This window comes from Ahaetulla prasina, chromosome 4 (genome assembly GCF_028640845.1).
Source record: "Ahaetulla prasina isolate Xishuangbanna chromosome 4, ASM2864084v1, whole genome shotgun sequence".
Lineage (NCBI taxonomy): Eukaryota > Metazoa > Chordata > Lepidosauria > Squamata > Colubridae > Ahaetulla > Ahaetulla prasina.
The window spans coordinates 21196670-21222577 of record NC_080542.1 but is presented as its reverse complement, the minus strand read 5'-3'; the positions used below and the strand labels follow the sequence as shown (position 1 = coordinate 21222577).

The following is a 25908-nucleotide window of genomic DNA, read 5'->3' as shown; positions in this document are numbered from 1 at the left end:
TCCTGCGCAAATAAATAGATGTGTCTTGAGCTCGCGGCGGAAGGTCCGAAGGTCAGGAAGTTGACGAAGTCCTGGGGGAAGCTCGTTCCAGAGGGTGGGAGCCCCCACAGAAAAGGCCCTTCCCCTGGGCGTCGCCAGTCGGCACTGCCTGGCCGACGGCACCCTGAGGAGTCCCTCCCTGTGAGAGCGCACGGGCCGGTTTATCCAAATAAATCTCAAATATTTTTAGGGGAGGGGATCTATGATCTGTAAAATATGGTAAAATTTTCTCCATGTAAGAAAGTGGGAGGAAAGAGGTGCTATACTCAGTCATGCTTATCATAATAAGCAAAGCTCATCTTAATTACTAACATGAGTAACATTGTACTCATGAAAACTCATCAGGCAAATTTTAAGATTTTTGAAAGGAAAACAAAAATGCAGGCAAGCTTTCTGGCTGCAGTTTTACCATATAGTATTTCTATTTATTGATAGAGTTGCAATCAGAATAGTTCAACTGCAGTTGCTTTTGGAGTTTAAGGGTGTTTACACAGTAATTACAAAGTTTGCTCAGAGAAGGTGGAGCTTAGAGACAGAAACCTAGCAGACCGTAAACAAGAAATCCACACAAGAACTAGTTGATAAACTGAGGTCTAGCTTCCTGTTTCCTGTAAAGACAGCGCGATATTTGCCTCCTCCAAGCCCACCAGCAAGGTACAAATGGAACAGTAAGCTGTCTGGTAAGCTGCCTCTAATCATAGAGGTTCAATTAAACTGTCATCTTTTTCTTGCAAAAAAAGAAAAAAGAGGAATTTATGGCTTGTGATAAGATAAACTTTAGGGCTCAGAACTACTGAATTCCCCTCCTCAGTCTTTGTTGCTTTAAACTCTGTATACACTGTTTAGTATCTTTTTAAAAATGGGTAGTTCTTACGATTCCTGTAGATAATTATGTTTCTCGGATATGGCAATTTAAGATGGCCAAACTCCTAGAATTCCAGAGCATGCTCTAGGTCATATCTTATTTATAGTATAGTACATATGGCAGTGTTTTTCAATCTTGGCAGCTTGAGGATATGTGGACTTCAATTCCCAGAATTCCCTAGCAAAGCTTACTTCTCACTGTAGCTTGCAACCCTGTGATTTCCTTTCCAGTGATTATTATTTAGAAATAATATCCACATTTATCCAGAATCAGTTTTCATTTTGAGTCCTACATTCTAGACTTGCTAGCTTTTCACTCCCATTGCATGGGGGCTGAAAAACAACTCAGCGGAAAGTGAGTGTTGGGAAGGGCCTTTTGGATAGTGTTGGGTGTTAGATTGGTTCGCTATCCTTCAGGCAGTGTTTTTCAACTTAGCAATTTGTAGATTCCCCAATCAAGGATTCTGGGAGTTGAAGTCCATACATTTTCAAGCTGGCAAGGCTGAAAAACACTGCTTCAAGGGCTGCAATCCTGTGCCTTTATTTAGGATGAGGCATAACTACTAACTTACACTTTCTTGGTGTGAGATGTGTGGGATCAAGAAGGGAGAGGTGGGTAGGTGATCACTGCCAGTGCAGGGAAGCAAAAGAGAACCTTTGGGTGTGTGTGTGTTTGAGAGGTGCTCCCAAAGGAGATCACACAGAAATTACATTCAGATGACAACCTGCCTCCTGGGATGAGGGACAGACGTGGTTTCTTTACTTTGGGGGATTCGCATCATGTGCTGGCCTAAAACGTGGTTGGTGCTGCAAAGCTAAGGATCAATTCAGTGTTGTCCATCCTGCCAGGGGATGCTTGCGCAGGAGAGCTGCAGTAGGACTGCGGTCTGGGGAAAGCCCCTATGCAGACTAGACTACCCTACGTCGTACAAAACAGAAAATGCATTGCAGATGGCTGGATGGGAGATTCCCCCTCTCCCGTTCCTCTAATGTTTCAGATATTTTCTGATGCTCCAGATTAAAACCCAGGTTTTTTTTCCTCCTATGTTTGGGCTATTTTCCTTTTTTCGTTCGTTCGTGTTTTTCTTTTGCAGCAGTCGTGCCTGCAGCTCACGCTCCCTTTTTTGCGGCCGGGGGAGGCGGAGAATCTGGGCCGGAAGCCGAGGAGGGAGGGGGAAATCCGTGGGCTTTTTTCAGTCCCGCCTGCAAAGTCGCCTCCTCCTCCTCCTCCTCCTCCTCCGCGAGCTCTGGCTTGTGTCACGGGCGCTGACGACAGCAGCCTCCTCCGCATCCCGTCGCCATGGCAACCCTTTGTTGCCTCCAACGCTCGAGTGGTCCAGCCGAGGAGGGGGGCAGCAGGGGTGGTATATAGGCAAGGCTCGGGTGGGGGGGAATCAGGGAAGGAAACTCCAGTTCCCCACCCAGAAAAGAGGAAGGCTGGAGAAATCGTGCGGGAAGGAGAGAAGCTGGGCGGGGAGGCCAGAAGAAAATAGATTTATTATATTGATTAATGTAAATTGTACAGACGCTGCTTGTACAGAGTGGTCTATTTGGAAAGAGGAGAGGAGGAAGAAAAGGCAAACCCATCTGGAAACGGAGAAATCCTCAGCCTTCTTCCCCGAGGAAGAGAGCAGATTTCTTGGCCCAGAAGAGTTGGGGGAACTGTCCTGAAAGTCTCCGTTGAAAAACAGCACTGACTGGTAATGTTTTTCATCTTTCTCCTGCAAAACTGGGCATTGAGGATTAACTGGAGTTGCTGTTTTTTTTTGTAAATTCAGAAATAATTACTTCTAAGGTGGAGCCTTGGGGAGGAGAAGGGGATATAAGGAGGGATGAGGAATTGAATATTTGGGAGTGGGGTGGCCTTTGAGACTGAAGAACATCCAATGAAGGAATTGGGGTGTGTGTGAGAGAGTGAGCTGCCCCCAAATGCTGGGAGAGGCTAAGAAGGGTGCATGCCATCATATATATATATATTTACATAAATGGGTACATCATATAAATTTAATAAACATGTTGTGATTAACTGATCAACTTGTTTTAAATTGTGACCCAACTATAATAGCTACCATGCCTTTACAAGACTTGTAGCCACGTACTGTACAAAATATGAGCAGAGAATTGCTCAGTTGCTGTTGGAGACAGCACGACAGCAGCACAACTCAATTAAATCTTGACTAGATGACTTCTGAAGGAATGAGAATTGGAGCTGAAGCATTATTTAAGGGCTATTAAAGAGAGCTCAGAACTGAAGCCAGATACAAAGATCCGTACCCTTTGAGAGGAATGGAAGGGGACTTGTGACTGGGCAAAAGTCAAAATGGAGTTGTAATGACTGCTCAAAAAGTTGTGGTAAACAAAGAAGATGGATTTTGGCAAGACTCTGTTGAGGTGAGGTTGTGTTTTCAAACTAGCATCTAGAGCACAAATCTGAAAGAGATGGGCAGTTGACATTGGGCAAGCTAACATTTATTTTGTTTTATTTCTTATAATGTTTATTGTTTGCCAGCATTGCAGGGATAGCTATATGTTAGAGAAATCATGTATAATTCAGGGGTTAAACTCAAGTATGTATATACAAGTGAGTACGGTCTGCATCTTTTAAAGTTTGCAAACTAGATAATTCAGCATCCTAGATGTATCTTTGGGGAAGAAAGTTTGAAACTGGGAGATTTTGAGGGAAATGGAAAACGAAGGAATAAAGTAGCTGGCAGCTGAAATCAGAATATCCAAAGAGTCTCTGCAGATGAAGCTAGGAGGCAAAACTAGATAAGGAAAACAAATAAGATTGGAAGTGAACATTTTAGAAGCAGCATATTTATTAGGTCACCTTATTCTACCCAAAATGCAAGCATACCTGAATTGAAAAGGGGAGACTATTTTTTAAAAATTTGGGCTGTGAGGTTTATGGTACAAGTTATAGGTTTCAATGTAAATGGGAGGACAAATTGGCTTGCTGCACTAGAGCCTACTCTTATGTAAAGAACTCATAAATAGTATCATATTCTTAAACCTACAATCCTATCCTCAAAGACCTTGGGACATTCATCTATATCCCACAAGCACACCAGATAGCAGTAGAAAACCCGATCTTCCTTTTAGGAAAGGAAGGGGTTTTTGTTTTTATTTTTAATTTAGATCTTCAATCGACAACTGGGGCAGAGAAGCAAAACCTATGGGGAACAGTGAATGCAAACTGGACTTTTCTTCTGATAAAAGGTGAGGAGAATCTCTGGTGCCAAAACTACCTCTCTTCCTTTGCACCAATCTTGAGGGAATATGAGTCACAATTTAGCATCAGAACTTTCTCCACCCTGATTTTTGAGCCCATGGCTGTGGTGGTGAAAGAGGGAGGAGTGAGAGAGGTGGCTGAGAAATGCGCATTAACAGTCCAAGCTGGGGCGAATCCTAAGGATAGTATAGAGTCCACTGCCCCTTTAAGAGGCTGTCTGCTCCCTCCCCCATTCCTCCATTTTCCCATCATCTCCATCATCCCCCCCCTCCTGCGCATTATTCCTGCAGCATCATAGTTTCTAGTTCCTTCCTCCCCCTCCCCTCCCCTCCCTGTCTAGCCTAAGAAGCGGGGTCCCCTCTGGATGTCAGCAGCTTCTGGAGAGCTCCAGAGGAATGATTGAGGTAAGATATGGAGAACTATTTAGCTTTGCGGAGAAGTAGAACTTGCTGATGTTTGTGGGTTGACCACTCTTATTTTAGGCCTTCGTGTACTTATTCCTGCCTGTTCTTTCTCCCTCCGTTCCTTCTGTTCCACTGCCAGTTTTGTCCTGCTTCAACATATCATTTGCTGACTGCAGCTGATTCATCCATTGGTTTTGTTGGCTCCAAAATCTATTTCTAACTCTCTCCCCTGCCTTATCCCGTATCTCTGCAGGTCTTATGAAAAATAACAGCAAAACAATTTGTTAGAATAAAAAAGAGAGTTAAAGTTTTGCATTTGTGGGGCAGGTCAAGTTTAAAACATGAGAAATCAGAATATTAACCTTTGATTATGAAAAGTGTACCAATTCTTAAGACTTTGCTTCTTTTCTCTCTTACTCTCTCTCACTCCCTTACCCCACCCCTTAGCTGTTATGTATGCTGAACCATCCACCATGAATTTCCGGAACCATGGGTTCTTTCGCCGTTCTCCGCCCACTTCGGTGGCGAAGCCAACTCCTGCTGCTGGGAACACATTGTCAGTCTTAGGAGGCATTGCTCAAATCTCTCCTTGTCTCTATCTCTGCTCTGGCAATGCTGCATCGAATAGACACATGGTGTACTCCCGGGCAGTGACCTGTGTGGTAAACGCTACCATGGAAATCCCCAACGCCAACTGGCCAGATATTGACTATGTGAAGGTGCCTGTTCCGGACCTCCCCCATGCTCCATTATCTTTGTACTTTGACTCCGTGGCTGATAGGATACACCAGACAGGGAAGAAGAACGGAAGAACTCTAGTCCACTGCGTGGCAGGTGTCAGCCGGTCTGCCTCCCTCTGTATTGCTTACCTAATGAAATATCATCGGTTGAGCCTCTTGGATGCTCACGAGTGGGTGAAGAGCAGGCGACCGGTTGTAAGGCCCAACGTAGGTTTCTGGAGACAGCTGATTGAATATGAACGCAAGCTGTTTGGGAAGAATACCGTCAAGATGGTGCCTTCACCCATTGGGTTGGTCCCAGATGTCTATGAAAAGGAGACCCGTGGGCTGGTCCCCTTGTGGAATTTGAGATAAAGACTATCATTGAAATGGGCTGTGGGCCACCTTGACTTAGAATGAAAAAGTTCCACCGTGTTAGGATGTTTTAACAGGATTGTTCAGTGTGGTGGATCTTAATAAGAAATTCTGTTAATGGTAGTCTTTTTCTAAGACTTGCAATATGAGTATAGTAGATCATGGAAAAGACATGAGTTGCTTGAACTTTTCAGTGTGATAGACAATGCTGTTCGTTATCATCCTATCAAACATTGCTAAGAACCTGTATCTTGCTTACAGTCTGAGAGGAGAATGGTTAAACACAAACATATAGGCAGTAAAGATTACTATCTAACGCAGAGACTCCAAGGTCTTTATAAATTAATCTTTGCATAATAAGGAGACATATCCTTCCCTTTTCTTCCCTCTTCTGCTTCAAGAGTTTCAGAAATCCTTCCTTGGGTTTGCTTTAATTTGAATAAGCACAGTACACTTTCTGAAGAATCAAGCCCTAAGGTGATGTGAAATAAAACAATGATTCATCCAAAGAGTCAGGATTTTGAGGAATGCACATACACTCTAAACAGCAGTAGCCAAGAAGCTGAGATAGCACAACTATAAACAATAGGCATAAGATGCCAACTCTACAAGGGAATGTTATTTCATACAGACATTCACTAAGCAGGTTGCAACTTGGCCATGGTATTCTACTTGTGGGGAAGATAGGAATTTTTTAACATTGGCTCAGGTTACACTCAAACAGGGTAGAGATGTAATTAGAAAGGAGTTGAAGAACAAAACGCCTGTCAAGCCTTCTTCATACCCCTTGTTAAGATTCAAGAGTATGTACCAGGAAAGCTTTCTCAACACACTGCACCTTAAAAAAGAGAGAAAAAGAAGATCTTGAAAGTTAACACTTTCACAGTCAGGTGAGAAGTGCAACTTCAAAAATGTTTAAAGCTGCACAGTGAACAATTAGTAGAGTCACAATTTGGTATGAGCAAGCAGTCCTTTAGTTTTGATTGTGTGATTTGTAGTATTTTATAACAAAGAGGATTCCTAAGTGAAGCCTTTCTAATACAAAGGTATAAAATTGGAAGGTGTATCCAGAGTTGAGCGAATATCAAGTGAGGTCTAAGTGTATTACAGTGTTTCTCAACCTTGGCAGGTTTAAGATATGTTGACTTCAATTCCCAGAATTCCTCATCCAGTATGGCTGGTTGGGGAACTCTGGGAGTTGAAGTCCACACATCTTAAGCCTGCCAAGGTTGAGAAATACTAGTGTAGTAGAGGATATCAAATAGGAGGTGGGGTGTCCAAACCGCTCAGCATATCAAAATGGTTTAAATTATTAAAGCATGTGTTTGAACAATACATCCATAATAATTATAGGAAGATATAATAAAAATGGTGAAAGAATGAATCGGATTCCCTTTAAATATGTTGAAATGGTAACTTCCAACTTTTATAGTCAGTATGGCCTTGATCAGTTGTTGTCATTCCAGCATACCGAGAGGAAGAACCATGTTTAAAGACAGCTGTCTATTAGGGACAAATTTTGGATGTCAGCCTAAATGGAAAAGGCCCAGATGTGTTTTTGTATAAACATCACATAAGCATAGTCAACTCTATAACCAACAAGTGGGTCTATGCTTATAAAAGGAATGGCTTAGCAACATTTCATAACTGTATTTCTCTGTCCAGAACAAAGAATATAGTTCATCCCCCATCTTGATTGTATTGACTTTTCAATACAATTGCTAACGGGGCTTTTCACAAAACAGTATCTTAAGTTTTATATGGAAGTTGAAGTCCACAATTTCACTGAGATTGAGAAACATTGGTATAGGCCATCTAAGCAAGCAATTCAGAAACCTATTTCATTTATGTAGATAGAAAATAGTCACTTCCCATATTTACAATAAAGAATCTGAAAGGATAGTACATTTTTTGGAAGCAAAGTTGTCTTTCTTATAGATCTTACTTTTTAATGGATATGTAACAGCTTGTATATCTGCCATGAAAAATGTCTCATTTTTCATGGGGACAGGGATATGATATATGATAATACAGGGGTGACTTTTTGTGAGGAAGAAAACTCAGGTGGATTATTTTAACTTTTTGTTTGTACACTGTTCTAGCACTTCCTGCACCATAATTATTAGTGCCTGCAAATTTGTCTAGTGAAGGACAATGGCATATAAATGCACACCGTTTTGCATAAAGTTAAAATTTTCATTTCCCCCTATATATATTTTTAGTTGTTCAAGCAGTGGTATTAACAGAAGGGTTTGGGACTGAAACCATGATTAGAAGTGATCCACCTCCCTATCAGAAGGAAACGTAAATCTCCCCAAAACTCAATCTACCTCCCTCCCTCTCATAGTATTTGCTTCATTTTATCAGAGTTTAAAGACTAAACAGGGTCAGATCTTTGTAATATTTGGATAGAAACCATTAGTGGTGTCTTAAGACATGTCGAGGAAGTCACCAGAAGACAAGCTCAACTCGAAAGAGATTACCTTTTTATCTTCCAAAATGTTCATGTCTGAATGGGTAGTTTTAAAACCCTTTTAAGACTGAATATGGCATTAGCAAATCTAAGAATTGTGCAGGTGTTCAGAGTATACCTTCCTTGCAAAGTAACTTTTGGGTTGGATCCACAAGTAGAACTTCAAGAGACTCCAAGAAAGAATTTGCTCCAGGGTTTTTCACACAAGCTGGTCTTCCTTTCAAATGGCAAATGTGTGTGTATATAATAAGTTATCTAAGGCTCTGCTTCTTAGCCTTGGCCACTTGAAGATGTATGAACTTCAATTCCCAGAATTTTGGGATTTGAAGTCCACACATCTTCAAGTTGCCATGGTTGGGAAACGTTGATCTAAGGTCTCTGTATACATTGTACATAGAAAAGAGCTGTTGATATAAAAGTTCTGATGTCTTTTGACTTCAGTGACAAAAAGGTCTATATATAAATAAAAAAAAAGAGAGAACCAGCAGCTTCTTGCAGCATTATTGCCAGTTTTACGGTGGGTGTATTATTTTATTATTTAAAACATTTATATAGGATATATAGAAAGATTTAAAGTACAGCTCAAGGGAGATAAGCTGCTTGTGCAGTAAGTTCCAGATTTAATCCTTGATCACTTCAGTTATCTCTTCCCGATTGTGGGTAGTCAGAATACATTCCTACACTGGATCACCAGTATTCTTTGAATGAGGAATAGAGATTTGCTTAACAATTGCAGTGATTCATGGCAAAAAAAAAGTTGTAAAATTAGGTTCAACTCACTTAGTAACTACCTTGCCTAGCAATGGAAATTCTGGTTCCAGTTGCGGGCATAAGTCGAGGACTACCTGTACACACTATCTTTCAGACCTAATTGAAATTGGTTAAGAATTGCCATACTCTTCTTCCTCTCTAAATATTGAGACTGTTAAGCAGAATCTGAATTAGCAAGGTCTATATAGTTCCAGCCAGAGCCCTGTAGAGATGTAACATGCATGAAAACACTGACGAAGTGGCAGCCATTTTCCTGTATGCCAACTTTTTCAAAGTTGGGACCATTAAGATGTGTGGACTCAGTTCCCAGAATTCCCCAGCCAGTATGCTAATCCCATACTATCCCATCCAGTTGCCTCTGATCATGTTTAGTGATGTTCTATTGCAACTCTGAAAATGGCTGTTACTGAGAAGACCATGAAAGTTCCATTTCCCAGGTTAGACAGCCTGCTGCATTAGACTTAGCAACTGAATCTATTTAAAATAAAACTATAGCAAGGCAGCCATTCCAGAGAGATAATTTGCTCATTATAAAGGAAATGATGCTGAATTAATCAGCAAACAGAATATAGAATAAGAGTTGGAAGAGATCTTAAAGGTCTTCTAGTCCAACCCCCTGCTCGAACAGGAGGTCCTATACCATTCCAGACAATTTCTTCTTGAAAACCTCCAGAAATGGAACATCCACAACTTCTGTAGGTAAGCTGTTTTCACTGACAGGAAATTTTTCCTTAGTTCCAGATTGGATCCTTTTTGATAAGTTTCCACCTGTTACTTCTTGTCCTGTCCTCAGATATTTTGGAGGCCGGCCCATTCTTCTTTGTGACAGCCCCTCAAGAACTTATATACAGCCATCATGTCACCCCTAGTCCTTCTCTTCATTAGACTAGAAATACCCATTTCCCTTAACCGTTCATTGTATGTTTTAGTTTCCAGTTGCCTAATCATTTTTGTTGTTTGTGTAAAAAATTTGGAAGTTAGTACATGCAGGTGAAAATACCTACTCTGAATTAGTCCAAAACATATTTTATTTAACAAATATAAACCTTTGTTTTCATAAAATGTTAAAAAAGTCACATTTAGAGATAGTGACTCAGATCACATAACAATAGGCACATGAAATCTAGCCCAGAAAAAGATTTAATCTTCAGAAAATGGGAATGCCTTATAAATGTATTAAGGAAGTGATACTCTACGTTTTTACATGGAATGAAAATGAAACAAGTCCCAATTCAAACCACAGCTTTTTATATTCCCGCTGAGGAATGTCTACACTTGAGGAAAGTGGTCACAATGTAAGTTCAAAAACGATGTAATGGCAATGTTGACAAAACTTGTTAAAAGGAGAAAAAAGAACCACCCAGATTTCCTTCTGTATCCATTTTCAGAAAATTTGCTTTCAGCTGAGGTATTTCTGTTCTTCCTTTGCTCAGGGAAAATGCAATAATGATAATAAAAAGTAAGGATAACGTATCAGAAATTTATTTTCTTTGCATTCTGAGCAGAAGAAGGGGGAAAAAAGATTAAGCATAAAAGAGGTTCCCTTGTGGCTGTTTGATTAATTAAACCCCTTTTTTCCTTCCCAAAGATCAATGAAATCAATGAATGTCGGACTCTCTTCCACCACAGAGTCAACTGCTTTCCCCATCTGAACTGATCACTCCTCGAAGCTGGGACCAGTCTGTTATGTGATGGCGAACGATCGACTCCTCTGGTGAACTGGGTGACTCCTGGGGCTTATTGTAAAGGCTCCAGACTTTGCGACGCTTTGGACGGCCTGCGTGGAGAGAAGAGAAGGGGAAAGTTTTCTAGATGTGCTAGGACATTGTCTCTATTGCATGGAAACTGCAATAGAATTAAACTCACTCACTCTCCCTCAAGCTCCAAAGGCCATGAAAGACAGATTGAGGTTCTTCTAAGCAGTTTCTTTTATTGCTTCTCACCCCTATAGAGGAATCTTGCCAATCTAAAGCAGGCTACTTGCACCACGAAGCACATACAGGTAGTCGTCAATTTAAAACAATTTATTTAATGGCCGTTCCAAGTTACGGCACAGAAAAAAGTGACATGACCAGTTTTCACACTTACATCTGCTGCAGCACATCTGTGGGTCACATGATCAAAATTTGGGCCCTTGGCAACTGGCATGTACTTATGACAGTTGCAATATTCCATGGCCATGTGATCACCCTTCCAGCCGGCTTCTGACAAATAAAGTCAATAGGGGAAGCCAGATTTGCTTTATGACACCATGATTCACCTAACTACAAGAATTCATTTTACCACTGGGGGAAAAAAGTTGTAAAATCAGGCCCAACTCAATAATGCCTTGCTTAATAATGGAAATTTTGAGCTCAACTGCGGTTGTAAACCAAGGACTGTCCATATTATTGTCTTCACCCTCTTTCTCCCACACACATATATAAACACTTCTGTCTTTTGTTCATCTTTTGCACTCCCCTCCCTCCCTCCCTCCCGGGCATCTGGACTACATTCTATCACTCTCTCCCAATGTGAAAGGCCTCAATTCAAAGTTCGCTCATGCTCTGCACCCAGGCAGAATCAGCCTCCTCTCATGTAGTCGAATGAGCCTGTTGCCTGGAGCCTGAGGGATGGTAAGAAGGCCCAGAGGAAGAAAGCTGCAGGCCATCTCCCTTTAAGATGGCCAGCTGCTTTCTGAGGCACAGCTAGCCCTCGACTGATGACCAAAATTGCTGTTGCTAAGCAAGACAGTTGTTAAGTGACCTTTGCCCATTTTACGACCTTTCTTGTCCCAGGGGCTAAGTGATTCACTACAGCTGTCGAGTTAGTAACATGGCTGTTAAGTGAATTTGGCTTCCTCATTTGACTGCTTGCCAGAAGGTTGCAAGAGGTGATCACATGACCCCAGGACACTGCAACAGTCATAAATATGAGTCAGTTGCCAAGCATCTGAATTTTGATTACGTGACCGTGGGGATGCTGCCTCGGTCATACGTATAAAAAACCGGTTATAATTCACTTTCTTCAGTGCTGTTATAATTTTAGTCCCTACACACAGGGGTCTCCAACCTTGGCAAGTTTAAGCCTGGCAGAGTTGAAGTCCGCCAGGCTTAAACTTGCCAAGTTTGGAGACTCCTGTCTAAATGAATGATGTTAAGTCAAGGATGACCTCTAATGGAAAATGCTGTTGTATCATTAGTGCCAAAAAAAACCTGAACTGTCAGTCCATTTAGTCATTTAATGACTATTCAAAGTAACAATGGCACTGAAAAAAGTGACTTATGACCCATCCCTGCACTTATGAACATTACAGCATCTCCGCAATTGCAGAATCTCAGGGTCACATGACCACCATTTGCGAACTTTTCAGGTGGCTTCTGACAAAATCAATGGGGGAAAGCCTGATTCACTTAACAATGCAATGATTCACTCAACAACTGAGGCAAAAAGCATTGTAAAATCAGATGTGACTCACTTATCAACTATCTTACTTAGCAGTGGAAGATCCCAATTGTGGTCATAAATCTGGGGCTACTTGTACATATAGGTACCCTGTTACCCCCAAAATAAGACCCAACCGGAAAATAAGGCCTAGCATGATTTTTCAGGATACTTGTAATATAAGCCCTACCCCAAAAATAAGCCCCAGCAGACAGAGGCGTTTAGTACATTTCCCCCCAAATAAGGCCTAACCAGAAAATAAGCTCTAATGTGTCTTTTGGAGCAAAAATTAATATAAGACCCAACTTTATTTTGGGGAAAACACAGTAGTCCTCGACTTACAACCACAACTGAGCCAAAATTTCTGTTAAGTGAGACATTTGTTAAGTGAATTTTTTCCCCATTTTAGAAGCTTTCTTGCCACAGTTGTTAAGTGTATCACTGCAATTGATAAGTTGGTAACATGGTTGTTAAGTGAATCTGGCTTCTCTGCTGATTTTCCTTCTCAAAAGGTTGCAAACAATGAGGACATGATGGCTTTGGGAAACAGCAACGGTCATAAGTATGAATCAGTTGCCAAGCATCTGAATTTTGATCCCATGATCATGGGGATGCTAAAAAGTCACAAGTTACATTTTTCAGTGCCCTTCTAACTTTGAACGGTCACTAAATGAACTATTGTAAGTTGAGGACTACCTATAGACCCCGCTTAACTTCTTATGCTCTTTCGATCTCCTCTCCAATTTTCTCTGAGAGAGGTTTAATAAAAGGGAATCTTTCATTAAACAAAGCAGGGTCTCAATAACAGCGTAATTATTCAAAAATGGGATGATTTGCACCTTTGGAGTTCAGAAATTGGGGGGGAAAAAAGAACAAAAGAAACACCCTGACTTCTGCATGAAAACAGAACCCAATCAATGCATTTGGATGGTGCGTGAAATTGTATTATTTGTCATTTCTCTGGGCTGTCATCTTGTGGGAGGGTATCTACCCAAACTTAGTTTCCCAGAAAGATTCCAGCATCCTAATGAAGCACCTGGACTTTTATACTAGCCAGCTCCTCCCCTCCATAGCCACTTTACCTTCTGTAGCAATAATATTGTTGATATCAAGAGAAGCTACTTCGGCTGCTTCTTCCCGCTTCTGCTTTAGTGCTTTACACTTGGCTAGAGTTGGAGTTCCTGAGGAAAGATCGGTTGGGGTGCTTTAACATGTAATTTGAAAAACCTACATTTCAATTCAAACCCAGATTGCCTTAGCACAAATATAATTTCTTTGATAACAGTTCAGTCTATTTTGTTAGCCACCCAGTGAGGCTTTCATTTATGCATTTATCGCTTAGTGTGCCATGGCAACTCAGTGAGCTGTAGCCTATTCCAGAAGCCAAGATTAAAAGAAACAATGGCTTAGCCATCTGTGATTCTAGTACCTTTTCTGATGCAGCTCCCCACAAAGAAATTCACATAGCTCAGCCTAATAGTAACGGTTGAATTATGTTATTTATTTTATTCCACCTTTACTATTTTTATAAATAATTCAAGGCAGCAAACATACCTCATACTCTTTTATCCTCCTACTGTATTTCCCCTCCGCAACAAACCTGTGAGGTGAGTTGTCTGAGAGTCAGTGACTAGCTCAGTCACCCAGCTGACTTTCATGCCTAAGGCAAGAATAGAATCCATTGTGATTGGTCCAAAATTACCCAACCGGCTTTCACGCCTAAGGTGGGACTAGAACCCATTATCTCCTGGTGATTGGTCCAAAGTCACCTGGCTAGCTTTCATGTCTAAAGTGGGACTAGAACTCGTCTCCCAGGTTCTAACTTGGTGCCTGGCTACGTCTTATATCAACTGTCATTAACTAACCTTTTATGCCAAGACTATCCAGCTCTTCTTTGAGAACCTTTATCTGAGCTTTGCGAGAGTGACAACCTGCCAGGAGCTTTTTGTAATTCTGACGCACACCACATTCCCGGATATAGCGTTTCAGACGTTGGATGGAGGGATGTTCCTCGTTCTTTCCAGAATGATGCTTTTTATCCTACAGCAGATGAGAAGATGTGTTAACAACCAAGCTCACAATAAGCTTTCCATGAACAATCTTGAACATATCAGAGAAGGGGAATCTTTATTTTTTAAAGCAATTCTGCGTTATTTCGCAACCTCGGCAGCTTTAAGATGGACAGACTTCAACTCCCAGAATTCCCCAGCCAGCTCTGCTAGCTGGGAAATTGTAGGTTCACCCATCTTAAAATTGTCAAGGTTGCAAAACACTGCTGTACAGGTAGTCCTTGACTTACAACGATTCGTATTGTGGCTTAAGTTACAAAAGTACGGGGGGAAAAGTGACTTATGAACATTTCTCACACTTATGACCATTGTACATCCCCATGGTCATGTGATCAAAACTTGGGTGCTTGACAACTGGCATGTATTTATAACAGCTGCAGTGTCCCGGGGAGTCATGAGATCACCTTTTGCAACCTTCTGACAAGCAAAGTCACTGGGGAAGCCTGGAGACGTGCTGCAACTACAATTGGAGAATTCCCTACCAGGAAGCAGCCATTCAGCAAACTTTCTTAGAATTCTGGAACCGGACATTGCATACATATGATAGGGCCCAGATTGAGTGGGACTGTACCAAGTTTGGTATGGGATTTTTTTCTCTCTCCCAGCAGTAAAGACCAGTTTGCACAACTTGTTTAAGAGGATATCAGAACGTGTGTGAATGGCTTGACGAGAAATGGCCTGGCTAACATGGTCTTTAGTGCAAAGAGATTCCCCAGTCTTCTTTTACTCTCAGTTGTGTTGCAGAGCAAATTGAAACAGAAAATGGGATACTAATGAGAAACCTCATCAAGTAGCAACAGGCCCTCAAGTACTCAGCAGCCAGGCCAATTTGACTCAGCGATATGGACTGTGTTGTCTGAAATGTTTGGAATTGCTACACAATACAAACTTTGTGGTAAAGGTAGCTCTCCACTTATGAACACAACTGAGCCGAAAACTTCTGTTGCTAAGTGAGACACTCATTAACTGAGTTTTGTCCCACTTTACGATCTTTCTTGCCACAGTTGTTAAGTGACTCACTGCAGTTGTTAAGTTAGTAACACACTTGTTAAGTCTTCCCTATTGACTTTGTCAGGTTACAAAAGGTGATCGCATGATCCTGGGACACTGCAACCATCATAAATATGAGTTGCCAAACCTCTGAATTTTTATCATGTGACTATGGGGTTGCTGCAGTGGTCGTAAGTGTGAAAAATGGGTAACTTGTATAGATAATCCTTGATTTAAAACCATAACAGGGACCAGAATTTCCATTGCTAAACATGTCATCATCATGTCCATGTGCAGGGGGTTGAAAATCAGGAAGTATCAACATCTGGGCAGGTGGGCGGAACCTTGTGCTGCTGCTAGCCAGACAGAACCAGCAAGATTTTACCACTGTTCAGTTCAGGGGTGAAATGCTACCGGAACGGACAAGTAGGTAACGGAGATTGGGGCTCGTTCAGAGAACTAGCAATCTCTGGCTGGCCACTGCAGCCCACTTGCCCCCCCCCCACATCCAGCCCATGATGGAGAACGCACCGCTTCTGTGCCGGGCCACCCACCATTGGGACCCTGAAGGTCAGGGTGTACTCTGCCGCTGCTGCCATTGGCACCACAGGAAAACTCCCTGGCGCAGCGCAGTTCCAGGATGGCGGGGGAGCCCAGGCAAGCTCTGTGCCGCGGCTGCCACCGCCATGGCTTCCGGGAGCATCCACATGGGAAAATTCCCCGGCACAGCACAGTTCCAGGATGGCAGGAGAGCCCAGGCAAGCTCTGCTGCCGCTTCCGCTGCCACTGTTGCTACTGCCAGGAGCGTCCTGGTAGGAATACTCTCCGGGAAGGGCTCTATTTATGTGCCCAGATCTGGTTATGTGTATGTGTGTGTGTGTGTTTGTTTGTTTGCGTGTGTGAGAGAGAGTGAGAGACAGAGAGAAAGAGGAAGGGGGACAGAGACAAGATAAAGAAAGAAAGGAAAGAAAGAAAGAAAGAAAGAAAGAAAGAAAGAAGCTTATGACAATTGTGCCCCAAATTTTGGTCGCTAAGCAAATTTTACCACATTTTACAAATTGGCCACACCCACCCTGTCACATGCCCACCAAGCCCTGAACCGGTAGCAAAAAAAAAAATTAGATTTCACCCCTAGTTCAGTTGTTATGTGAACACGGTTGTTATATGAATCTGGCTTCCCCCATTGACCTTTCTTGTCTAAAATCCCCTCAGAAATTTGCAAATGGCAACCTGATGACCACGGGACGTTGCAACCATTGTAAACACAAAGCAGATACCAAATGCCCTAATTTTGTTTACATGACTTTGGGGATGCTGCAACGGTTGTAACTGCGAGGACTGGTTATGTCACTTTTTTCAGTGCCTCTGTAATTTCAAATGGTCACTAAATGAATGGCTGTAAGTAACAAAACACATATTTTTTTAAGTCCTGGAGCGTGGATTTCCCTTACCTTTCCAAGATGTTGTTGTTGAGAAATAGTGGGCTCATCCTCTTCTGAGCTGGAGTCCTCTTCCTGTCTGGATTCCTCCCCTTGTTTCTCCTTGGTAGCACTCCTCCCTTGGAGCTTTTTCATTCTTCTCTGCTGCTGGTTTTGGACTTTTTTCTTTCCCTTAAACTCACTTCCCAGATCCTCAGAACCAAGCACGGAGATTTCTTTACCGATGCTCTTTCTCTGTGACTTCTGAGCTCCTCTGTTCTTCAACTTCTCCTCCCCTTGACTTGAGTCAGACCCAAAGATATCCTTGCTCTCCTTTCCCAGTGTTTTCTTTGGATCTCCATCCTCGCTTTCATCTGACTCGCTTTCTGACGGAGGCCTTATCAGAGCCTCCTTCATCAGTTGGCCTTGATTCGTCTCTCTTTGAGCTCCTCTGTTCTTCAACTTCTCCTCCCCTTGACTTGAATCAGACCCAAAGATATCTTTACTCTTCTTTCCCAGTGTCCTCCTTGGATCGCCATCCTCGCTTTCATCTGACTCACTTTCTGACGGGGGACTTATCAGAGCCTCCTTCATTGGCTGGTCTTGATTTGTCTCTCTTTGCACTCCTCTCTTCTTCAACTTCTCCTCCTCTTGACTTGAGTCAGACCCAAAGATATCCTTGCTCTCCTTTCCCAGTGTCCTTCTTGGATCGCCATCCTCGCTTTCAACTGACTCACTTTCTGACGAGGGACTTATCAGAGCCTCCTTCATTGGCTGGCCTTGATTCGTCTCTCTTTGAGCTCCTCTCTTCTTCAACTTCTCCTCCTCTTGACTTGAGTCAGACCCAAAGATATCCTTACTCTCCTTTCCCAGTGTCCTCCTTGGATCGCCATCCTCGCTTTCAACTGACTCACTTTCTGACGGGGGACTTAATAGAGCCTCCTTCATCGGCTGGCCTTGATTCGTCTCTCTTTGCGGTCCCCCTTCACTGCTAGCGGGATCCTGCGCCCATTTCTTTTCTGCCTCTGTGCTCTTATTCTCCCCTGACTCACTTTCAGATTCTTCACCGGTGGACTCCTGAATCCTTTGTGTCATCTTCACTTCCTCCAGTTTCTTCCTGCGCAAGTTCTCCCTTCCCCCTCTCTCTTTAGGCTGCCTCTTGGGTTTGGAGTGATTTCCAGTCTGCTGGCTCCCTCTTTCTCTCCTGGCCTTCTTTGCTCCCTCTTTCCTCATTGGAAGTTGACCTTCAGAATCCTCAGAACTGCTCCCCAAATCCTCTATAACTCTAGTCTTCCTTCTGCATTGGCTGTCTGCCATTTTCTTCTGCAAATTATATTTTTTATCAGAACCACTTCTTGAGGCATTCTCACTCTCATTCCCCTTCGAACCCTTCTGGGTTCCAGGCCCCATCCTCTGCTGTGCTTTATTAGTACTGAATGACTTCCTCTCTTCATTCTCACTCCATTCTCTTTCCCCCCCAGATATTTCTTCTACCACTAACAGATCAGTTCCTCCCTCTGATAGGCTCCTTTCCTCTCTTTGCTTATTCATCATCCTGTTTTTTGCTTTGCCTTTGGGATCAGTAGCTTTAGACACTTTGTCCACCTTTTTCTTGAAGTCTCTTTGCTTCAAGCTGTTCCCTTTTGTGATCTTCCTGTGTTCTTTGACCTCTTCTTCAAGGTCACTCTGTCCCGTGTTGGTGGTGGTCTCCTCAGATTCACTCACCCCCCTTTTCTGTGAGCCCCTGATCCCCTGGCCCTTTGTTGATTTCCTGCCTCGCCCTCTTGCCTCCTGAAGGGATGGTTTTCTTCTGCTCCTTGTAGTTTCCTCATCGCTTTCAGACTCAGCACTGTGATTTCCAGCTCCGGAGTCTCCTTGATCAGAAGAATCCGAGAACATCCTGAGAAGTTTTGGACTCTCGTGGTGGATCCAAGAAGACTTCCTCTTCTTGGAATCAATCCCAGAATCCTTTTCATCAGAACTGACTTCTGAGAGGCAAAAGAAAAAAAATGACAAGTGTTATTTTAAAGTTGAAGAGCCCAACCAGAAGTCCTGAATCTCAAAGCTTTGGGTGCAGCACCTGGAGAGCCCCCAAAGTTGCCATTTTAATGTGACAGATAAGGATATTGAGAACATGAGAATAAGTTCTTTTTTCTCTCAATTGTCCCAATTTTGAGTACTAGTTTGGTCTAGTGCAAAGGTGGGGAACTATGACCCCTTTATGACTTGTGGACTTCAACTCCAAGAATTCAGGAACGCAAGTCACAAAAGGGCCATAGATCCCTACCCCTGATCTAGTGGTTAAGGCACTAGGCTAGAAAGTGGAAACCATGAGCTCAGGTCCTACCTTAGCCTTGAAAGCTGGCTGGGTGACTTTGGGCCAATCACAAGATCTGAGAGTTCTAGTCCTGCCTTAATTTGAAAGCCAGCTGAGTGACTCTGGGCCAGCTACTTTCTCTCAGTGCAACTCACTTCACAGGGTTGTTATTATGGGGAAAATAGGGGGGAGAAAGAGGTTATATATGTTTACTGTACTATTTGTAAAAATAATAAAGGCAGGATACCAATAAATAATATAACAAAATACCCTCCCCTCTTTTTATCCTAGATTGGCCTACTTTTTATATTCAGTCCTTGGAATTCCAGCTAAGGCTGAAAAAGTTGCATATCCTTATGAATCTGTTGGGTTACTTGTGGCAAATAAGTTGTTGGTTGATAGGAATATATCTTCAATTTTGGAAGTTCAGCTTCAAGTTAAATATATGGCCTGCACAACGCTCTTTCTTATCATTATGCTTGGTCACTTATTTACCTACCTATAACAACTAGTGCCTAGTTTTCATTAGGCTATTTTTCCCTTTAATTTTTTCCAAACCATTTCTGTTTTACTCTTAAAATTGAAAAGCATGTACAAAAAACTTCTAAGAACAAAGAGGGATTGGAAAAACGTGCCTACCGTTCCTGTCCTATTGTTTTTCTTTTCTTCTTCCTATATATATATATATATATATATATATATATATATATATATATATATATATATATATATATATATATATATATATATATATATATATGCTTATACCTCTTTATATTTACTCATATATGTGTTTATATACTATATAATCTTTTTTGTATGATACCTACATATATTGTTGTGACAAAATAAATAAATAAATAAAATAAAATAAATAAAAGCAGGAGGTTAAAAAAATGAAAGAGTGCAATGGATTCAATAAAAGAATAGCAACATGGATAACACAAAAGCAGAGACAACAATTTATGAGAAAGGTGGAAGAAAGCAATGGCTATGATCTGGCTCCAGCAACCACTCCATCATCCAATCACCAGCCCTTCCCAGTCAGGTGCTTTGGGGTATATTGAAGTGAACTCCTGGAATGCAAGGCTCAGCCAGCGAAGAGTAGGATATTTATCCCCTCCAGATTTTCTTTAAATTCCAGAAAGCATAATCAAAGTTCAAGGCTTATAGGATTGTTGGTCCAACACATTTGAAGGACAACAGGTGGCCCATCTTTGGGTTCAATGCAGTCTGACATTTGCTGAATTGAAGTATGGCCAGAGGCTCACTAGGAGCAGATGGAGAAGGATGATAAAACAGTTAAGTGGATGGTATTATATTGATTCCAAATGCAAATGAAGATAGTTCAGCATTGCAGGATGAAATTTAGTCCACTTGCATCTCTCTGGCAATTCTGCATTCAAGGCAGAAATATTCTGCATAAATAAAGAGCAAAAAACGAACAAAACCCAAACAGAAAACAGACCCCTTTGCCCTCACATGATGTGAAGGATTTGGCGCATATATACTTAATTCACTCACTTTTCTATCTGTTGCACACTGTCATCAAGGCACAATTATGGCGTGATCCTCAAAGGAGATTAACTCTCATAGAGGGCAGGCAATTTTCAGGGAAATTATGAAAAACCAGTTTCTGATTTAATAAAAGATCTTCTCTCAGTCCAACCCACCTTACAGGGGTTATATTGTGGGGATAAAATTAGAAAAGCTCTCCATTTATGGCACCTGGGCTGTTAAGAGCTCAAACAGGCTATATATGCAATGAATACTTGATAATAATCCAATCTAGGGCTATACACTAGTCAATGAGTCTTTAGAAAAGCACGTAAGGCTGGTCTATTGCTACTTACCAGCAGTCAGAATTTTGCATGCTGGTGGTAATGCAGTAAGTATCATAGAGTTCCCAAAGCTAATAGTCTCATTCTCTATGAATCTATTTCTCCATTAAAATTATCTAAATTGGGACTTCCTGTGGTGCCGCGTCGTTGATGGCGGTCTTTTTTAGACCGCCAGCCCTGCGATCTGTAGAGCCGCTCAGACAGTGCAAATCAGCTGTCTGGCGACTCGGAAACCTCCCCCTGCCGCCCCGGGCGAAGAGGGAGGTGAGCAACCGAGCTGAGATAGAGCCCCCCGGAAAGCCTCAGGAATGATACTGGAGGCTTGAGGGCGAGGGCTCCCTCCCAAGCTTGGGGAAGCTCTGGATCCAGGACACCTCTGCAGAAAGCAGAGCAAAATGCCGTGTCCACAGCTGCTACCAATTTTAAACTTGGAATGGATTAATAAGCAGACAGAGCAAAATCAGGAGTACTGGCAGTTGCAAGTATCAATTTTTAACTCCCCAGTTATTTTATATAAATATTTTTTTTGGGGGGGTTGGAACGAGCTAAGAAGGAAGGAAGGAAATGACGTCTCCAGTGTTTGATTTGGGGTTAAATAAGGTAATGATAAAAATAGAATAAGAGATGGAGTAATAAGGATTGAAAAATGATATTATTTGTTAATAAGCGTGACAGAATTATAAATTTGGTGGATTACGTAAGACATTATTTTGAAGAATAACAAGGATTAAATTGACTTTAAATTTAATATTGGTAGTTGGACTTTTGTTATTGATATATTGGAAGATGCAGCACTGCTGATTGGACTAATTTTAATGGACTTAAGAAAGAAAACAGAAATTTTAATGTACTCAAAGAATCTACAAGAAAGATATACAAATGGAATGGAAAATTGGACTGATTACATTTAAATCAAATTTTAGATTGAAATGTTAAATAGTTTAAGAGTGATTGTAAGAATTGCATTGTATTAATGTACTTGTTAAAAAGGGAAAGGGGAGTTAAGGTTTCAAAGGGAGAGGAGAGATTATGGATTATGGTTTATTTGTGTAATTTAGTTTATGATTGATGGATGCAATAACTTGTATTCTGCTCTGGGAAGTCCTGAGGGGGGTGGGGGGAAGGGTGGAGGGGAGGGGAAAGTGAGAGGGAAGAGGATGGGGGGGGATGGGGGGGAATTAAGTGGTAATTTTTTTTGTAAAACTTTTTCAATAAAAAAAAATCATCTAAATTGAGGGTCATCACCATCTCTGATAGTAGTAAATTAATTATTCAATACAGTTTTTATTGGACCTAGATTCCCCTTGACTGAATTTTAGTGGATAACCTGAACTCTAGGTGAAGGAGGAATAAACAATATCTGCATGCCCCACACCATGCATGATACCATATATCTCTGGTGTTTTTCTTCATTTTACTTCAGTATAAGAAATCAAACCATCAACTGCTTTGGTCCTTCCTCATGGGGAAGTCCCTGCTGCCTGTTATCCTTCTGTTTCTTTTCTTTATACCACATATCATAAATTTCTTTACAGCTGCAGAAAAAGACAGGAAAACCAGTTTTCATGGACATTTACCAAAATTTGAAAATAACTGTAAACCTTAGTTTATATTTAGCTTCTACCAGTTCAAAAAACAGTGATATATTGGATAATACATGCTAAGCACCATCACATAAAAATACAATTACCTAACTTCTTTTCAATCTTTTGCCTTTTCTGCTCCTGTTCATTTTTAATCTCATCCTCCAAACTATGGGAAATATGAAGGGGTCTTTTGCAGTCTCCAGATTTGAAGGAATCCTGGGTTTCAGTCCTCAATTCTACATTGCTTGGGAATTGATCAATCTATGATGCATAACATTAAAGAAAGTTATAAACATATGGATCAATTTCATTCTTTACCAAGACATAACATGTATATTTTCTCCCCTCCTAAAATCAGCACCTTCATCTGGACCAGTTCTTCCTCTACCAGTTGTTTGAGCTGCTCCTTCTCCTGTTTGGATAGATTCTCCAGCCCAACATGGTCAAGATACTTCTTCCGAATGATGGCATGAGTGAGGATGCTGCAACAGACCATGAGTTATAACGTCAGACAGTATCTGCTAAGCAACCACGCAATATGCCTTTATATGGTACAGTAGTGGCCAAAATTGTGGAAACCTTTTGGGAAAAGTATATTTTTGAGGTTTGATGGCTAATAACACCACTTCTTTTGGAGTAGTACCATAAAATTATATATCAATGGAAAGATAATTTAATCAAGAATGTAATGGCTTTCAACCTTTATTTGAGAGATAAAAGTGTCTTTTTTCATGAAATTCTAGATTTTAGGCCAAATTCCTGCAGTTTGCGTCAAACAGTCCTTGCACTCAACTTCACATTGCATTACGCCATTTCATCTTGTATACACCCAGATGATTTTCTTCTGTCAGAGTCTGTTAATTCTTCTATCATCACTTACTATTGTGCACCTTTTCCTGGCTTTGTAGTGGCTGAGTCTCCTTATACCTCTTCAAAAACTTAGAAATGCCACCTTTGGTTAAGTTTCCACCAATTTTTCTTCTACTTTCTTTATAACTGTAGCCTTGGTCACTTAATATTATTTTGCATCACTTTCTGGGCGACTAGTCAACTCTTTGCATTATTACTTTAATTTTATTACGTTTTACAAGTTCACTAAATGAAAGAACACAAAAAAACCCAACCAACTTGATAGCAATCACATAAGACACTGACAAATGTCCTCCTATCAGCTTCAATACAGGACATCAATAACTGACTCCTCCTGTTATCTGATTGACTCATTACCAAAACAAGATGACACCTGATTGGCTCTCTAAACCAGGGGTCCCCAACCTTTCGGACCTCAGGGACCCCTAAATTCATAATTTTAAATCCCGTGGACCACTAATATGATCTGCTTAATGACCAGCTGGGTGGGTGTGGCTAGGTGGTCATGTGATTGGGTGGGCGCGACCAACTTGATGGCACTCACATTGAGGGGCACCTTGATGTCCTCTACTTGCCCTTCCCCTCCTACCCACTTCTCCCCTGCCTACCTGAGCAGCCACCACGAAAAAGAATCGGCAAAACAGCTGGCTCAGTTCAAATTGGATCTGACCAAGGAGGCTCAGCAGAAGCACCTCACTGAGGTTTACGAGCAGAGGCTTTACAAGCAGAGGCAAGACCTGCAGGAGTGCAAGGCCAGGTACCACGCCTGGAGGCTCAGCAGGCTGAGATGGTCAGCCAGTTCCAGGCCATGATGCAGTCCCACTGGAATAAGGTTCTCTGGCTCTTTGCCACCAGCAGCACTTCCCTCCAGCCTTCGCCAAAGCTCCACACCAAGAGGCTGAAGCAGACCCCAAGTTCGAATTTCTCCCCTCCCCAACCCACACAAAAAGACCCCAAAGGGGAAGACTCTCTGCAGCAACACAAATGTTCATTGCACATATCCGGTCCAGGGGCCATAGTTTGAGGATCCCTGATTTAGTGCAATATAAAAAAATGCAAATAATTTTTCTGGGGACCACCACAATTTTCTCGTGGACCACCAGTGGTCCATTGACCACCAGTTGATGACCGCTGTTCTAAACAGTTATGCTCACTGGCTACAATCAGATGAAGGAAAGCTACCTGATATCAACCTAAGCAAATTGTGCTTCCTTTTTCTGGTTATTTGGTTATAACTTTTCATAGAATACAGATAATTGAACAAACCTTGTTGCATTACATTCTTGATTAAATTATCTTTCCATTGATATATAATTTTATGGTGCTACTCAAAAAAAAAAAAGGGGGGGGGTTGTTATTAGCCATCAAACCTCAAAAATACACTTTCCCCAAAAGGTTTCCAAAATTTTAGCCACTATTGTATGTATGAAGAAGAGCAAGGATGGGGAATCTGTGATCCTCCAGATATTGCTTTATCCAGTTGTCCATAATATTGGATAGGGGGAGACTGAGTTCAGAATATCTATAGGCTACAATATGAGCCACATCCAAATCTGTCATCTAAATCCAGGATTTTTTAACCAGAATCTCCTACATCTGCTATTTAACATCTTCAGAGATGTAATTTCTTCGATTCTCTTTTTGTAAATTATCCAGAAAAACATGCTGAGAGAGAATCACAATTTCCATCCAGGAGGTTATGCTCAGTCAATATCTTCCAATTTAGGTCTTTTTTCTACCAGCACGCTGCTTTTTAATTGTTATGCCAAGGTGATACTCATCTTCCATCACTATTTGCCAAAAGGTTATTTTATTTTATTTTATTTATTTTGTATCCCTTTATTATTATTTTTACAAGCAGCTCAAGGAGGCAAATATATCCCACACGAAGTTCTTCCTCCCATTTCCCTCACAACAATAACCTGCGAAGTGGATTGGGGAGAGTGAGTGAGTGACTGGTGTAAAAAAAAGCCTAAGGCAGGATTTGAACTCGGGATCTCCTGCTTTCAAGCCTGGTGCCTTAATTATAGACCACCCCCACCCCCATTGGCTTTAGGGTGGTAGGGTCGAGACCCGAAAAAATCGCCTCCCCTCCCCGAGCTCCAAACACTACCGTACTTCCTTTTAGTCGGCATCCTCCAGCCATGCGGGACGCTACATCACCCATAATTCCCAGCCGTCAGGGAAATGATGGGCTTGCGGGCAAGCCTGCAGGGGCAAACGGTCCTGGAGGTATTGCATTCTGCACTGTAATCATCCATCTCGGCTAAGGATGCTTCAGTTCCCTCCCTTTGTCCCCAAGGACAACCCGGAGACTGAGCCGCACCTGAGATCGGGGCTTCCCTGGAATAGGCTGGAGACAAAATCCCGCATCTTTTGCCACTGTCCAGCAGCGCCTCCTGCCATCCTTTCCCGCCAAATGGCAGCTCCCGCCCAACGTAGCAGCCCTCCCCTCGGCAACGTCTCATAACAATTGTAATCCCAACGGCGCCTAAGGAGGCGAAGCCGACAACGGCA

At 41.9% G+C, this 25908-nt stretch overlaps 2 protein-coding genes across 8 annotated transcripts; one reads left to right on the top strand and one right to left on the bottom strand.

Annotated features, from left to right (window-relative positions):
• LOC131197536 (dual specificity protein phosphatase 14-like) lies at positions 1-13374 on the top strand. Of its 7 annotated transcripts, none has more exons than XR_009154977.1 (4): positions 1-719; positions 2429-2603; positions 4006-4122; positions 4476-4490. XR_009154977.1 is itself a non-coding variant. In XM_058181723.1 (4 exons), exon 4 carries the CDS (start codon positions 4992-4994, stop codon positions 5631-5633), a length of 642 nt encoding a protein of 213 aa, XP_058037706.1. In that variant the 5' UTR covers positions 564-719; positions 2429-2603; positions 4042-4122; positions 4987-4991; the 3' UTR covers positions 5634-9745. The 7 variants fall into 7 exon arrangements, 5 of the variants coding, with proteins under 5 accessions (XP_058037706.1, XP_058037705.1, XP_058037704.1 ...); XM_058181723.1 differs by lacking the exon at positions 4476-4490 and adding an exon at positions 4987-9745 and having other exon boundaries at positions 564-719; positions 4042-4122; XM_058181722.1 differs by adding an exon at positions 4987-9745 and having other exon boundaries at positions 564-719; positions 2429-4122; positions 4476-4539.
• HIRIP3 (HIRA interacting protein 3) lies at positions 9888-25908 on the bottom strand. The gene is made up of 7 exons (XM_058181720.1): positions 25718-25908; positions 22883-23003; positions 22626-22782; positions 16811-18765; positions 14166-14340; positions 13383-13481; positions 9888-10654 (listed from the first exon to the last, which is right to left on the bottom strand). The coding sequence occupies exons 1-7, from the start codon at positions 25795-25797 to the stop codon at positions 10509-10511; spliced, it is 2733 nt and encodes a 910-aa protein (XP_058037703.1). The 5' UTR covers positions 25798-25908; the 3' UTR covers positions 9888-10508.